The 15098-nt window shown below is 33.2% G+C and overlaps 2 protein-coding genes across 7 annotated transcripts; one reads left to right on the plus strand and one right to left on the minus strand.

The window, feature by feature from the left end:
- Positions 1 to 2297: 2297 nt before the first annotated feature.
- On the plus strand, positions 2298 to 7849 carry LOC133308428 (sulfhydryl oxidase 2). 3 transcript variants are annotated; one of them, XM_061509043.1, is made up of 12 exons: positions 2298 to 2824; positions 4114 to 4138; positions 4232 to 4324; positions 4427 to 4608; positions 4906 to 4975; positions 5063 to 5131; positions 5215 to 5288; positions 5374 to 5518; positions 6344 to 6384; positions 6648 to 6794; positions 6877 to 7359; positions 7494 to 7849. In XM_061509043.1, the coding sequence occupies exons 1-11, from the start codon at positions 2589 to 2591 to the stop codon at positions 7346 to 7348; spliced, it is 1554 nt and encodes a 517-aa protein (XP_061365027.1). In that variant the 5' UTR covers positions 2298 to 2588; the 3' UTR covers positions 7349 to 7359; positions 7494 to 7849. The 3 variants fall into 3 exon arrangements, with proteins under 3 accessions (XP_061365027.1, XP_061365028.1, XP_061365026.1); XM_061509044.1 differs by having other exon boundaries at positions 6877 to 7311; XM_061509042.1 differs by having other exon boundaries at positions 4232 to 4608.
- A 683-nt stretch (positions 7850 to 8532) lies between these two features.
- LOC133308429 (uncharacterized) lies at positions 8533 to 12588 on the minus strand. Of its 4 annotated transcripts, none has more exons than XM_061509047.1 (8): positions 12406 to 12588; positions 11346 to 11689; positions 10111 to 10182; positions 9855 to 9922; positions 9600 to 9750; positions 9423 to 9503; positions 9231 to 9323; positions 8533 to 9128 (listed from the first exon to the last, which is right to left on the minus strand). In XM_061509047.1, the coding sequence occupies exons 2-8, from the start codon at positions 11598 to 11600 to the stop codon at positions 9045 to 9047; spliced, it is 804 nt and encodes a 267-aa protein (XP_061365031.1). In that variant the 5' UTR covers positions 11601 to 11689; positions 12406 to 12588; the 3' UTR covers positions 8533 to 9044. The 4 variants fall into 4 exon arrangements, with proteins under 4 accessions (XP_061365031.1, XP_061365032.1, XP_061365029.1 ...); XM_061509048.1 differs by having other exon boundaries at positions 11346 to 11686; positions 12363 to 12588; XM_061509045.1 differs by having other exon boundaries at positions 12363 to 12588.
- Between the last annotated feature and the right edge of the window lie 2510 nt (positions 12589 to 15098).

A 15098-nucleotide genomic window follows, 5' to 3' on the forward strand; every position in this document is an offset into this window, starting at 1 on the left:
ACTGGTGTAAAATTAATAAATTTTGCACTCAATTTTAACCGTTGATTTCCATTTATCAAACAGTTATAGTTAATTAGATTATTTTTATTAATTAATTATTAATTTCAATAAATTATAATCATATCATCAGATATACAAAATCAACGGTTAAGATTGAGTGTAAGATTTATTATTCTTACACCGATGTAAGAGATCTTGCCCCTATGTATATATGAGATATGTTATTTTACCTAATTTTTTTGTTTGCCTTACATACTCATCTTCAATAACATCGGATTAGAATCTCAAAAGAAGAGAGAAAGAGTAAGATTTTTATCTAATAGTATTGAAGATAAGTATATAAAATAGGCAAGAAAAAAAAGATAGGTGGAATATCTTATCCTTGTAGCGTTAAGGAAGAGGTTAACTTGTTAAGTCACTCTAAATGAAATTTTAAAACTTTATCCCTTACATGAATAAATATATTTTAAGTGGATTAATTTTTTCGTTTTATATGAGAATTTTTTTTCTGATATTACTACTCACAATACATGAGTGAGGTTCACAAAAATTGAAAAAACAAAATAATCAAGATGAAACTTACTCATATATTATACGTGTAACATGAGAAAATTTTCTCATATAAAATAATAAATCTATTTATCATATTTTAAACCCCAAGCTAAGTTTATATCCATAGGCCACGAAATGAAATAGTTCACAACCTTGAACCTTCGTAAGTAGTATTCTTGTATTTTTTTTTTCTTCGCGTTATTCCATTACATACATACAAATGTACACTTACCTCACCAACCCAATCAAATAAAGCCCACCTTTCAACTTATGACCAATTTCAATGGTCATATCTTTAGCCACGTCAATATTTATGTTTTGGCCTATAATTAAGGCCTAAGGGTGATCACTGATTAAATTGCGTTACAAGTTGTTCTGTGTTAAACTCAATTGATATTTTTTTATGCTAAAATAACTACTAATTTTTATAAGAGTAAAATAATACAAAAGGAGAGGGCAAAAAACAGAAGACGAAGACGAAAATAAATCATTAATTGCTGTATATTATTCTACTAGATATTTTCACCTGTGCGCCGTCGTTTTATGAAGTTTGTATGTATACGAAGGATTAATTCATAATTAATTTTAAATATCATATTAATTAATAATTAAACTATTATTATCCAGCTAGCAAGTAGCTAGTATAGTATAAGAATGTTTTAATTTAGATGAAATATGAAAAATGCAACTTTAAAAAATTAAGATTATAATATACATATATATGAAAAGATTATATTTACAATTTTTTTCTGATAACTATTTTATTTACCATTGAATCAAAATCAAATTAACTGTTATAAAATGATATGTTAATTTTATTAATATATGATTCAAGTTGAATCTTAAAAATATATATTAAAAAGATAAAACAATAAAATCATAAAAAAATGTAGGATTAATTCAAAAGAATTTAAATTTAAATTTAAATTGTGAAAGGAGAAAAGTTAGAAAAAGGTCTGTATAATTTCTTAAAAGAGAATAGATTAAAAATTCAAGCAATTTTTAAGATAATATATACTCTAATTAATAATAAAAGTGAAATAGTTAAAATTGAAAATAGTAAATTTTATTCATTTATTTTTAAATGATTTCCGCGACTAGTTAATCTGAGATCCAAAATTAATCTAATTTGTGCAAGGAACACTCAAGATATCTTTTTTGTTTTTTTTTTTGGTAAACGTACACTCAAGATATCTAGTTGAACTATTCGAACTCAAGATTCAATAAATTCATAAATTATTTTATAGGATAAGATATTATTACTACTAATGTTATTATTATATTTATGACAATTAACGATTATTATTTATTATAAATTAATAATTAATTAACGAACTCGATTTATAAAAATACTAATCATTGATCGAAAAAAATGAATAAATGAATGGTTAAAATATAATAATACTATTATTTTGGTAATAAAAATATCACATCCCATATTTTATTATAGGGTTTTATAAGAGTTATGTTGTAGGAAAAGTGATTGTGTTATGTTATAGAGATTCGTTTTGCATGCTGAAGTTTTTTCTTTTTTTGCTGCGGGCCCCATAAAATATTGTGTGTGTAAGAAATTTTTTATGATTATGTTAAATGATAGATGATAAACCCTTCTTTATATACGAGTTTCGCCCTATAATATGCAGGGGCTTGATGTAAAAGTAGTGTGTACACGTTTGGTGGTAAAAGAAACTGCAGTATAAGGATAGATTTAAAAAGTTTTTATTTTAGAGTGTAGAGAGGAGAGGGTCCTTGTTCCACCATCTCCAAAGCATTATGCAAACGTAATTCTCACCCTTTTCTGTTTGTAAGTTTCCATTCACAACACAAAACAACCCCATTTTCATCACATCAAATCCAATACCATAACCCCATAAAACCAGTCACAACAAAAACTGTTGCGAGAAAAAGAAGAAGAAGAAGAACAGTAACAGATCCACTCCTCTCTTCAAAAATCTAACCTTTATTCAATTTTTGCCGATAATCACCAAAACCCTAGTTGTCACACCCCCTCTCCTTTGTGATCTGGTCCGTTTTCCATGTCTGGGATATTTTTATATTTGTTTCTGTTTCTGTGCATACTTTCTGTGTGCTGCTCTGCCACTTCGACTTCTTCCTTCGGGTCACGTCGTTCGATCCTGCGAGAGGTCAACGATAATGGTAAAACTGGTGTTGATCATCCCGATTATGCAGTTGAGCTGAATGCCACGAATTTCGATGCTGTTCTTAAGGATACCCCTGCTACTTTCGCTATTGTTGAATTCTTTGCCCATTGGTTAGTCACAATGATTTCTATCAAGTTATCATATTCCCGTGTTTCTATTTAGTCTTTGAATTCATTGAATCCTCTCCCCGGTATTGAAAAGTTCAGTTTTTTTATGGATTTTACTTTGATTGTAGGAGTTTTATTTATTTATTTTGTTAAATTTGATTCAAGGTGAAATACCCTTTTGATTAGCGAATTGGATCTGCAGTATAATAGTGAGGAGAGATGAATTCATAATATAAAGCATTACAATGCTTTGGGAAATTCTGGTTGATTTGTCTGTTGAGTTTGCTTTTTCTATTGTTACTACTAATCCAGTTAAAGGTAATTGGAGCTTAGAAAAACATTAAGGAGAGGTAATGGTTGGTTTATGCAATTGATGCTATAAGCGGTGTAGGGTAAAAATAAATGGAAAATGTAGTTTGATAGAACACCGGTAAAGTTTTTCCTTTTAAAGGGGCCAGCTTAGAGAGTGGTAAAGTTGTTTCCATTGTGATTGAAAAGTACGGTGAATAATCTATTTTCAAATATACAAGGGTAAGGTCACGAACAAAGATTGCCCTTACCCCAAGTCTCTAGCCGGTTCAAATACGGAAAAAAGTCTCTTTATAAATATGCAAGGATAATGCTGCATACAAGGATTGCTCTCATTTCACCCTCGTTGGTTAGGGTTTAATTGGAAGTGGTTTTAGTGTGATAGATTAGGACTTTGCTTGAAAATGGTCTTTTTTATTCCGTTCACTTCATGTCCTCTTCTTTTACACCTCTGTGAAGCTAGCCTTGATTTGTGAGTCATTTTACCGCTGCCAATTAACATTAAATAGTTACAAAGTTCAGCCTATGACAAAAAAGGGAAGCTCGAAAAACTGCCTCAAATTTTAATACTCCTTTCTTACTTGATCAATTTGACATGGACTAAATAGTTTTTAATTCTAGGATTCATTCAAAGGAAAATTAACTCTCTCTTTTATGGTCAAACCCCAACCAGTTTTTGTGTGTGTGTGTGTGTATGTGTGTGTGTTTGACATCAATATTTCTCCTCTGCTCTCTTCCCAAAAAAATAAAATAAAAAGGAATATATCCATAGGTATGCTTGAGGAGCATATTATTTTACTTTGACTTCTGAAATTTCTTGTCTTAGTTAAGATGCTTTTTCTACAATCAAATTGGACTAAGCTTTTTCATTCCTTGATAATAAATATTTTACAAATTCTTTTCTGCATATAGGTAGATTTATAAGAATGGAATATGAGTGTAAGAAAATCTCATTTCCCTTGTGTCCTTTATTTCTCTGTCAGGTGCCCTGCTTGCAGAAATTACAAGGTATTATTTGGTAAAAAGTATAATTAATTTTTTGGAATTTTTTCAATTAACATTTCAACTCACTGTTATTATCTCACTGAATTTATAACACAGCCTCACTACGAAAAGGTCGCAAGGTTATTTAATGGACCCGATGCAGTGCATCCAGGAATCATATTAATGACAAGGGTAGATTGTGCATCGAAGGTACATGCATCTTTTGTTACTTTCTTTAAAAGACGGTTTTATGTTTATACAAAACATGCCTTGGTGATTGGTACCTTTCTGTTCACTTTTTTGGCAGCACAGATAAATACTAAGCTCTGTGATAATTTTAATGTTGGTCATTATCCTATGCTCTTTTGGGGTCCTCCTCCTAAATTTATTGGTGGTGGTTGGGAACCTAAACAAGGGAAAAGTGATATACGTGTGATTGATGAAGCACACACAGCTGATCGGTTGCTTAATTGGATCAACAAGCAAATAGGCAGGTATGAGGTATTCATACATTCATTGTTAATGCAGTTATGGTATTCTAGGTGAATATTTTATTTGAGCCAGTGATGTATTTGAATTTAGAATCAGCATTTGGACTTATAATGCACTAGAAACTAAGCAGTATGGAAAAATCAAAGTACTGAGCGCAACAGTCTAGAACTATGAGGAAGCATATCAGTTGTGTCTGGTGGAACATAGAAATTGTCATTGTATATGTTGCTTAAATCTGATGCAAATTTAGCTTGATCTTATTTTATTGTGTGTAACTTCTAATGTTCATAATGCCACAGTTCATATGGCTTGGATGATCAGAAGTTTCAAAATGAGCATATTTCATCCAATGCATCAGACCCTGGACAGGTCCCCTTTTGCACATGCCTACGTATTTGGTTGCTTTTGTTTTATTTTTGAAAATATTGACATACATGATATGCATGACTTGGAAAGATTGCAAGAGCTATCTTTGATGTTGAAGAGGCAACTTCTACCGCTTTTGACATCATCTTAGAGCACAAGGTAGACTAGCATTTCTCCCTGATTGGTCTTTTGTTTTGTGCTCATTCTTTTGGATGATAGAGCTAATACTTTCTGCTTGGCAGATGATAAAACCAGGAACTCGAGCTTCACTTATAAAGTTTCTTCAGCTTTTGGCAGCTCATCATCCTTCTAGAAGGTAAGAGGAACCTTTTACTGATCCTTTCTTCGCTGTCCAGAATTTAGTGTCACAATTTTTTGGTGTTCTGGATCATTTTTTACAGATGCCGGAAGGGTACTGCAGAATTACTTGTGAGTTTTGATGACTTGTACCCAACAGATTTTTGGTCTACTAATAAGCAGGAAGATGATAAGAGTTCAATTAGGAACTTACAGATTTGTGGAAAAGATGTGCCTCATGGGTACTGGGTAGGAACTCAAACTTGTGGTTAACCTTTTAGACATTTCTGTAATGTAATACACTTCTGCTTGGCTTTTGTATGAAGTATTTGTAACATCTATACTTGGACAACACCTTAAACTTATATTTTATGAATGTATTTTTTGTGGGCTAGTGTTGTCAGATGAATCTTTGAAAGATCTAGGCTGTGTTTGTTTAAGCTTAGAACAAAAGCGCTTTTTTGATGTAGCTTTTCTTCAGAGCTTTTTTTGAGAAGCTACTTTTTTCAGCTTTTGAGAAAAGCATTAAAACAGCATTTTTTTAGGTTTTCACTTTTTTCTGGAAAACCTTATGTAATTATTATAAAATTCTTTAAACATTTTTAAATTAAAAAAATGCGCTGAAACAAAAGGGTTTCTATTGTCAGTAACCATCATTTATTCATAGCCTCTATTCTCTTTTTAAAAGTTACCATATTATGTTAATTATAGTTGAATTGTAACTGAGAGTAGGATCTCATATCATTAGTTATATCAAGTATTCGCAAACAAACCTGTGTTTTTTTTAGAAAAGAAGGATTTTTTAATCTCCTGTGTCAGTAAACCTTTATAATATTTATACTTTTTTGTGTCTCTGTCCTATGATTTGTCCTCAATGCTTTCATAATTATGTCTTAGAAGAAAATTTTGCTCTATGAGCCATGCTTTCATTATCTAATCATTGTCACCACATAGAGAGAAGAAGAAGAAAGTACATCTAGGGTCTCCGAAGAAGTAAAAGAAAGCAGTGAGCCAAAGTAGCAAAAATGAGAAGGTTCCTGATTGTTTTGATTTATTTTGACTTTTGTTTTCCAGATGTTTTGCCGAGGCAGTAAAAATGATACCAGAGGCTTTAGGTAATACTTTCCCTTCCATGTTTTTTCTAGTTCCATGTCCAATCAACATATTCAACTTCCTTCCCCACATTAACTGCCTTTGTTTTCATTTTAAATTTAAATTGGTGTCTCTCTTCTGCCACTCTATTTTTATGTGTGCGAAGAAATATGCATATAGCTGGAGCTTCACCCATCTAAGTGACCTTAGTTCTGCATTGACTGCAAACCATCTCAATGATATATCTTAACATTATACCCTGTCTGATCTCTCTGCACTTTTCCAGCTGTGGTTTATGGGTTCTTATGCATTCACTCTCTGTGAGAATTGAGGATGGAGAGAGTCAGTTTACATTTAATGCAATATGTGATTTTATTCACAACTTCTTCATCTGTGAGGAATGCCGACAACATTTTTACAAGATGTGTTCAAGGTAAAAGGAATTGAGAACTGCTAATGTCAATATCATTCAAGATCCTTTTTTTCCCTTAACTAATTTTGAATTCAATTTTCAGCGTTTCTAGTCCTTTCAACAAAGCCCGTGACTTTGCCCTCTGGTTGTGGAGTTCCCATAATAAGGTGAACGAAAGGTTGATGAAAGACGAAGCATCTCTAGATACTGGTGATCCGAAATTCCCAAAAACAATTTGGCCGCCAAAGCAGCTTTGCCCTTCCTGTTACCTAGGCCATGACCAGATGAACAACAAAATTGAATGGAACCTGGATGAGGTCTTTAAGTTTTTGACTAGTTATTATGGAAAAACGCTCGTTTCTCTGTCCAAGGACAGGAGTATTGTTGGAAATGACAGAACTGATGGAGCTGTTGAAGATTTAGTAGTATCTACTAATGCAATTGTTGTGCCTGTGGGAGCTGCACTGGCAATTGCTGTTGCTAGCTGCGCTTTTGGAGCACTTGCTTGCTACTGGCGTTCACAGCAAAAGAGTCGGAAGTATTTTCACCACCTACACTCTTTAAAGAACATATGATAATTAGTAGGGTAATGAACTCTTTCAAAATTAACTGATATGAAGAATGGAAAAGGGGGTATAAGGAGAGATAGATTATGTTCTTGAGCTATTGAAATTCTTTTTTATTTTTTAATTTTAATTATTTGTTTGCATAATGTTTCAGGCCAAGGAGAACGTGGAAGTAGGAATAGCTGACAAATGCACAAAAAGGCATTATGAGGTGCATAGCACATTTTGTAGGCATCCAATTTATGGTCTCACTCCAAAGAGCCTTGCCAGGGTTCTTTTTGAATCTATCCTTCCTTAATAGAATGTACAGAATACAATTCTTGCTCTTGGAGATCATTACTGATCTGTGCTACTTTCTTTTACTTTCTTCTTGGTGTTGAACTCACATAGCCTGGGAATTTGTGGGAAAGGAGCACATGAATGTAACATTTTTGCTTTGTAATTTTGGGTTATTTTTTATTAACATAGTAACTATAAGCTATAGACACGATTTACATTATTATGCCTGGTTCACCTTTTACCAAAAATTTGAATGAAATCACGAGCCTATAGTAGTTTATCATTTGAATGAAATCACGTAGTTTGATTTAATTTTTGATAAAATCTTTACATATAAAATCTAATTACTTGAAACCTGTAAAAACAACACATTAAGGTTTGTAGGCGACTGTAAATGTTTTTTAAAAATGTATAAAGCCCATTGAAAATATTAAAATATAGGGTTTTATTTAAAAATTCACTGAAACTATAAAGGCTGAGTGATTTGAATTTTGGTTCAATTGTGACAATTTTGAGTGCTGTATGGGTTCGGGCGTTCACCTAAACCAATTTAATCAATACTTGACAGTTTCATAATTCCTCCTTATGCAACTAGAATTATAGAAGTTGTCATATTAGATTACTGAGCTACCACCCAAAGTGATAATTTCTTTGGCCGAGGGGGTCATATACAAAAGTCGAGGTTGACAAACTTTGATTTCGAAGGTGACAATGGCTAAATATTTTGGCTTCAATGCAACAATACTGACCAGTAGATGGTGAGATCATCAAGGAAATCAATAGAATACCGAGCGTCTATTGTCTACATCAATGATGGTAGGGCTATTCGAGAGTTGAAAGAGACTGACTGAAGCAGGCATATGCAGACCCTGGACCATGTGTCTCAACTAGTGACAATCTATTTTCTATGGCTTTTCATTAATTAATGAGCTGGTGATACAAATAACATGAAACCCAAAAGAAAGTAAACGAAGCTAGCAGCATCCTGTAGCGAAATAAATGCCACAAACGTGCCTATTTTTCATTGCAATATATACAAGTTTGATATCTACCCATGTAATTTTCTCTATTTATAATGATAAATTTCTATCTGCACGCCGAAGATATTGTACTGAATATGAAGAATTCCAATCTGTAGGCAGAAATAGTAATGCAAATGTACAACTTGCTTGTGCCAAGACTTTCCAGGGAGTAGCTATTACAGGATCTTGGTAATATAAGTGGCGCACAATGCCCCATGAGGTATGACACCTGTCGCACACCAGAATTTCAGTGTCTTCTGACCAGTTTTATCCTCATTCCTCAGCAAATTCAAGGTTCTCAAAGTTTTCTTCATCTAATTTGCATCATAAATCACAAGACAAATTGCAGCATCTCAAACCAAGAGCTTTTCACACTTCATTTACTTCAAGTGGCTTCGATAGTTTTACAGAACACGTATCATATGAGGCTGCAAAGCTGCTTCCTCGTTTTCATCGTCAGATAAACTGACCAAGGCATTGGGATGCTCCTAATAGTTACAAATGGCCAAGCAAAAAACCAAGAGACTTCACTATAAGTAATTACATGATTGCTGAGATATATTGAATCATGGGAAATGGTAGAAACTCACCCGAAGATGTCTCCGATGCCGCTGGATGAACGTCACTGCTCTAACCATGAAGTATATAGGAAGAACAATTCCCGCAGACCGAAATAATAACACCTATCAAAACTCCATTAAATTGAATATACCTTGGTAAGTAAGAGAAGAGAATGATGATTGCTCTTACTAAAATTATATGTTGAATTATGCAAACCGTACCAAGAAGAGTGGGAAAGAGTAATCCTTATTTCCACTAATTACAAGGGGAAGAGTATGTCTTAAAATCAGCAGAACCATGAACTGCACATGAGAAGCAATGAGGATTGGGAAACGTCATAACCAGAAAATGTAAAGGCACAGTGCCATACATGCACAGGAAGAAAAGAGAGAGATTACAATGACAGCAACCAAACGACAGCATATCAAACTTCCTGGAGTAGAGGCTGAATATTGATCATAGTTAGAATTGATAAGGTTCTGGTCGGTCGAAACCATGCTAACCAAATGAGTGCTATTCAAGTCTCTTCTTGAAATCTCCCAATTTCCCCTGACATAAAACAGCATGGGAGCACATTTGAAAAATAGAAATGAAAAAACATGGTTCACAGATTAACTTACTGTGGGGGGGTAGGAATATTGCGAGGAAGTTACCTGAAACTCATTGGAATACGTCCAAATTGAAATAGTGGAGGAGGAGCTGTATAACCAGGCTTGAATTGCTAAAATTTACAATACAGCGGAAAATCATCAATTATAACAAATTCAGGTGAAAAATGATATGCCAAATATAATGATTACTTCCCAAACCCAAATAATCCAGATACCACAATTTCCTCAAATAAATTATCAGTGGGACTAGTATGCAGAAAGGATATGAGAACCAGGAATAGGAGCAATTTTAAGCTACCTGGTGGCATATCTCACAGGTGGTGTCACCCTTCTCATTACACCACCGTTGTATACATCTTCGGTGGGCGTACTGCAAAAATCAATTAATAAAAGTGTACAAAGTTTAAGCATTAGTTGAGTTTGGTAAAGATCAGTAGTTAGTACATGTGCAACTTTCTCAAAAATAAAGAGCCAAATAAAACATGCAGCACCTTTTTTTCCTGTGAAAATACAGCATAAAACAACTATCAAGAGATTAATAAACAATTTTATTTAGCAACAATAAAAGCCAAAAATAAGGAATAGAAAGCTGGGAGTCTAGGACCATTGACAACTACTTGCATCACATATGATGTTTAAGCTGTGCACAACATCAGAAGCATGCAGACAACAGCCCCATGTACACAATCCATCTAATATGCTACCACCACATGCTAAATTGCAATTGCACAGGCTTTGCAGCCTTGACTGATGTATGGCATGTTAGAAATAAATCTCAGCCTGGTTGGTATTTCCAAAATTCTTACACTGTTGAGGTGTCTACCGTCTACCTAATGATAGAATGTCAGACAAATAGTGATAGAAGCTTCTATAATGCATAAGTCGCACATATCTTTAAAATCTTGTGCAAAATGAGCATGTTTCCAATTGATCCCACCTTGTAAGATCTTAACCACTATGCTATCAAGGATAAAAATGGAGAAAAAGTCTTATACACCTTGCCAGGCATACTCTTATAAAAGATCTTTGTTCCCTGGCATTTTACCAAAATCATCTGGTTATCTTGGGTGGAAGGAATATCTTTTTTATTATGTAATTTGGTAACTGACGTGTCAAAATAATTAATTGTCCTCATCTCTCCAAGTGCAACCGTTTTGTATCTTTCATGTGGGTTCATCTACCACCGACCCCAATTAATTTAGGATAAAGGTGTTGTTGATGTTGATGTTGATGTTGATCTCTCCAAGTGCAACCATATAAATAAATTAGAAACTGACTAAAAGTTTACGATGGTGAAAAATAATCAACCAGGTGACAGAAAATATGTCAGTAAAATTTGGCAATAGACACTTGAAATTCTTCAAGAACATTTATGTGTCCATCACAATGGATTTTGTTTTCCATAAAATTTTAAAACGCATGTTTCATGGATTCACGTAACAAATAAAAATAAAACAGAATAAAAAGCTTAATAACTTTCACATATCGTAAGTAACATATGATTATGAATATGCATACTAGTAAAGAACTAACCTTCAAACTACCACAACAGGAGCAGGGTGTTTCCATATTGGAATCTTCATCCTCATCATGACATATCCTGCATTCTACCAGTTTCCCCGGATATTTTATATGATCGAGACCCATCTTCATCGAAGAGAGGTCAACCTCTGTATCATTCACTGCTGAGGATGCAGCCTGCATTGATCGATTTCTGCTTTCAAGTGCAGCTTCTAATGTGGATTCAGTTATCAATCGATCAACCAACAAACTAAAGTGATCCCCCATCTTTATGCACCCAATACCAAAATTCACAAAACTCCTAAGGGATTTCTTTATTCTCTGGGTCTAAACCTCTTGGTCAAGTAAGTCTCCTTCTGAAAATGAAATCCAAATGCAAGGAAAGAAACAAAAAGCAAGTAAGCATCAGCAACATCGAGAAGCATATTGAGAAAAAGGTAAAAAAAAAAAATGCTAAAAAAATTGGCTAATTTTATCTTCATGCAGAAATTCCCAGTTTCAAAAAATAAAAAAATATATGAACCCCACACAACGCTACAAATTGGAAGAACCCGAAGGGATTCAATTTCATAAACCGAAAGCTACAAATTGGAACAAAAGCACCCCATCCTCGAAAATAAAGGGGGAAAGAAAAAAGGTTAATCGAACCTACAAACTGATGCAACATCAACGAAGCTGATAAATTGAACTGAATGAACAAAAGCAATTAATTTGAAAATTTATCTGAAAAGGATGAGGAATTTGAATTTATAGCGAGAAAGACAGCAACTTAAAAAAGGGTATACCCTGAATAAGTTGAAACAAGCGCAGAAACATTGTAAAGACATATTAGATAGAGAAAGAGAGAGTACCCAGAAAAAGTTCGGGGACAAAGGGAAAGGTGAAACAGACCCAGATGAAAAAAATGGAACAAGAGAACAAAAAGCGACCACCTTTACTCACAGAATGACTTAAAAAGCCAGAAGAAGCATCACAACAACGAAAAGGGGCGCCAAAAAAAGAAGGGTAGAAAGGAAGTGGGAATCTTACAAGAAGGGGATCGCATTTTGTTGAAGCTAAGAAAAGCTTTCACCTTTTCTTTTTTTCTTCTTCTCAGAATCGGTCATATAAAAAGGAACGGTGCTTTCACTTTCTACAAAAGAACGAGGTTTGGGAATGAAGCAAGAGATTGAGTGTCGTTCATGTCCAAAGGCAATAACAAAGAGAGATGCGATTTTCCCTCGTGTGTGTGCGTTGTGTGTGGTGATGTCTATAGTCTATTGATGCGGCTGTTTCTCTTTTATACATTGATTCAAAGGGTAGAGAAGCAGAGGGATTATGAATCTAACTGCAACTATGCCCTGTGGGACCACCACGATTCTACTCTTATTTCACCGTTATTGTCATTTCGCATTTGCTTCCTCTCCACCCTCATGTTCATCGTGTGCCCATGAATATGTCCTAAATAAATAATAATAAACTAATTCAATCAATCAATTTTAGTTAAAATTCAACCATCCTTTAATTTCTTTTAAAATATTGAATATTTTGTTAATGGAAAAAATATTTGTCCTCTAAAATAACATCTTATATTATTTTACTTTTATAAAGAGATAAGATCCATACTTTTATTTTTTATTTTTTGGGTCCATTCTCTTCTACTCATGATCTATTTCTTTTTCTCATTTATAATGACATAATTTTACATCTTTTAAAATGACACATATTTTTTCTTTTGTTAATTTTAAAAACAGTTTGAAATTGAATTTTTGTCACAAAATACCTATTGATTTGGTCAACATTAAAAGTGGTCTTGTAGGGTGACAACTTATATTGTCTGTTTATCATTTAAACGCATCAGAACTACTACACAAATAGTACGTGTACAATTCTTCATTTATTATATTACACTTTATTTGTTAGTCAGGTTAATAATAATAAATTGTGTTTCTATCATTTACAAACATCGCTGTATCCTGTATGTAGGTATTGTATGTTCACATCTATGCAAGGAGATGAGTGAAAAATCAAAGAGAAAAAAAGAAAAGAAGTTAAATCATCTAGCGTAATTTGCAATATGAAGAAATTAGTGTTTCTTTTTATATCAAAATTATGGAGGGTAAAATGATGGGAAAAAGTGGAAAGTTTAGGCATTTGCGTTTAATGTACCGAGCATGTCATGTATTCTTTGTTTTTTCTGATAGGAATGTATTCTTTCACTTTCAGCACAAACAACATCTTCTAATTCTAGCACCAAAATAGACATTAATCTTTTTTCAATCTTTAGGAATTGGGTGAAGTAAAGCTTTATACATAGAACTGATAGAAGGCATTTATTCGTGCACGCGAGGCATGCACCCAATCGATCAAAACGTCACTCTATTGCATTACCAATAGTAAAATGAATAATGAAATGGCGTAGCCCACGTAAGTTCATCCTATTTCACTTATACCACTTTTGATTAAATTTTAAAGTTAAATATTAATATTTAATGATGAAATTATTGCCATGTTTTAGAATACAAAAATAAAATAGATATACAGTGCAAGTGCTATACTTGAAAAAATATAATAATTTTCGTATGATTCTTTTTCTTTTTCATTTTTCACCAAGTATTGAACTTGGCATTAGTTGAAAAAGACCATGTCAAAGAACCATCGAGCCAACAGGTTCAAGGGGTCCGCATAAGACGCTGGTCGTGTTAGTCTTGGATCGATTTCTCAAATTAAATCAAGGTCGTGATATTATTCAGATGCATTTCAAGCTTTCCACAAAGGCAACTACGTAAATGTCATGGTAGACTTGGTGAAGGCTTTTATATTTATGTTATTAATTTTGTAGGGGAAGGATATTTCCCCCCAGTAATATTAAAATACTTATTGATTGTATTAAATATTTATACGCCATGTTTAATCTAATACTGCTCTTGCACCCAAAAAAGTTTAATACTACTGGAAAGGGGATTGTATCCCTTGGCCTCCGATTTTCTAGTTACTCAAAATTAGAGACGGAAAATAGGCTTATCTCTCACCTTGACTGGTCCGGACTTATCAAAAACGGGATGGAATGAGTTGGCTCGGCTCTTAAAAATAGGTTGACAATATTAATTCGTCAATTTTATAATGGGTTGATAGGTCAACTTATTTAAAAAATAAAAATAAAAAGGAAATCTTATTTTATTTTTATGATTTTTATAGTATTTTTAATTTAATTTCACATTCCCGTTAAATTTTTTCAATCTCAATCAAAATATACGTTAATATTTAGTGTGAGAGTCCCTAGGGACTCATTTTTGCCACCATATATTAATAACCTTGGTAAGAGAGTATTAAAATAAAAAAAATTAAATATCACATAAATTTGACATAACAAATAAAATATTACTTAATACTAAAAAAATGACCTGACAGGTTAACCACAGCTAGGGGTGTTAACGGGTCGAGCCGAGCCAAGCCGAGTTTTGGTCTTAAAAGGCTAAGCTTGTGTTTAAATGTGACAGTCTGACCAAGCCTGTTACCTATTATGAATATAATTATCGGCCTGTGACCTGATTTATTTACAAAAAATAAAAGTCTTGTTTAGCCTGTTGGCCTGTTTCAAAAATATAAGACAATAAAAATTTATCCAAACATAATCTACAGTCAACAGCACTAATAATTCCATAAATATTCATAAATTTAATGTACATCTAAACAGCATAATATAGAACAAAATCATTCAAAAAAATTGTTTAACCAATAAAATAGGGTGAAATGGATTGAGGAGAGAGAGAGGGCTACTAAAAA

This window comes from Gastrolobium bilobum, unplaced genomic scaffold (assembly GCF_033153095.1).
Source record: "Gastrolobium bilobum isolate Gb01-03AN ecotype WA unplaced genomic scaffold, APGP_CSIRO_Gbil_v1 utg8372, whole genome shotgun sequence".
NCBI classification, from domain to species: Eukaryota; Viridiplantae; Streptophyta; class Magnoliopsida; order Fabales; family Fabaceae; genus Gastrolobium; species Gastrolobium bilobum.

Excerpts from the sequence above, each read along its gene's own strand:
- LOC133308429 (XM_061509047.1), bottom strand. The coding sequence starts at position 11,600 with ATGGGGGATCACTTTAGTTTGTTGGTTGATCGATTGATAACTGAATCC. Across the intron at positions 10,183-11,345 it reads CCTGTTGTGGTAGTTTGAAG|TACGCCCACCGAAGATGTAT; the intron begins GTTAGTTCTTTA and ends TGATTTTTGCAG. Across the intron at positions 9,751-9,854 it reads CGTATTCCAATGAGTTTCAG|GGGAAATTGGGAGATTTCAA; the intron begins GTAACTTCCTCG and ends GTTTTATGTCAG.
- LOC133308428 (XM_061509042.1), top strand. The coding sequence starts at position 2,589 with ATGTCTGGGATATTTTTATATTTGTTTCTGTTTCTGTGCATACTTTCT. Across the intron at positions 2,825-4,113 it reads GTTGAATTCTTTGCCCATTG|GTGCCCTGCTTGCAGAAATT; the intron begins GTTAGTCACAAT and ends TTTCTCTGTCAG. Across the intron at positions 4,139-4,231 it reads CTGCTTGCAGAAATTACAAG|CCTCACTACGAAAAGGTCGC; the intron begins GTATTATTTGGT and ends TTTATAACACAG.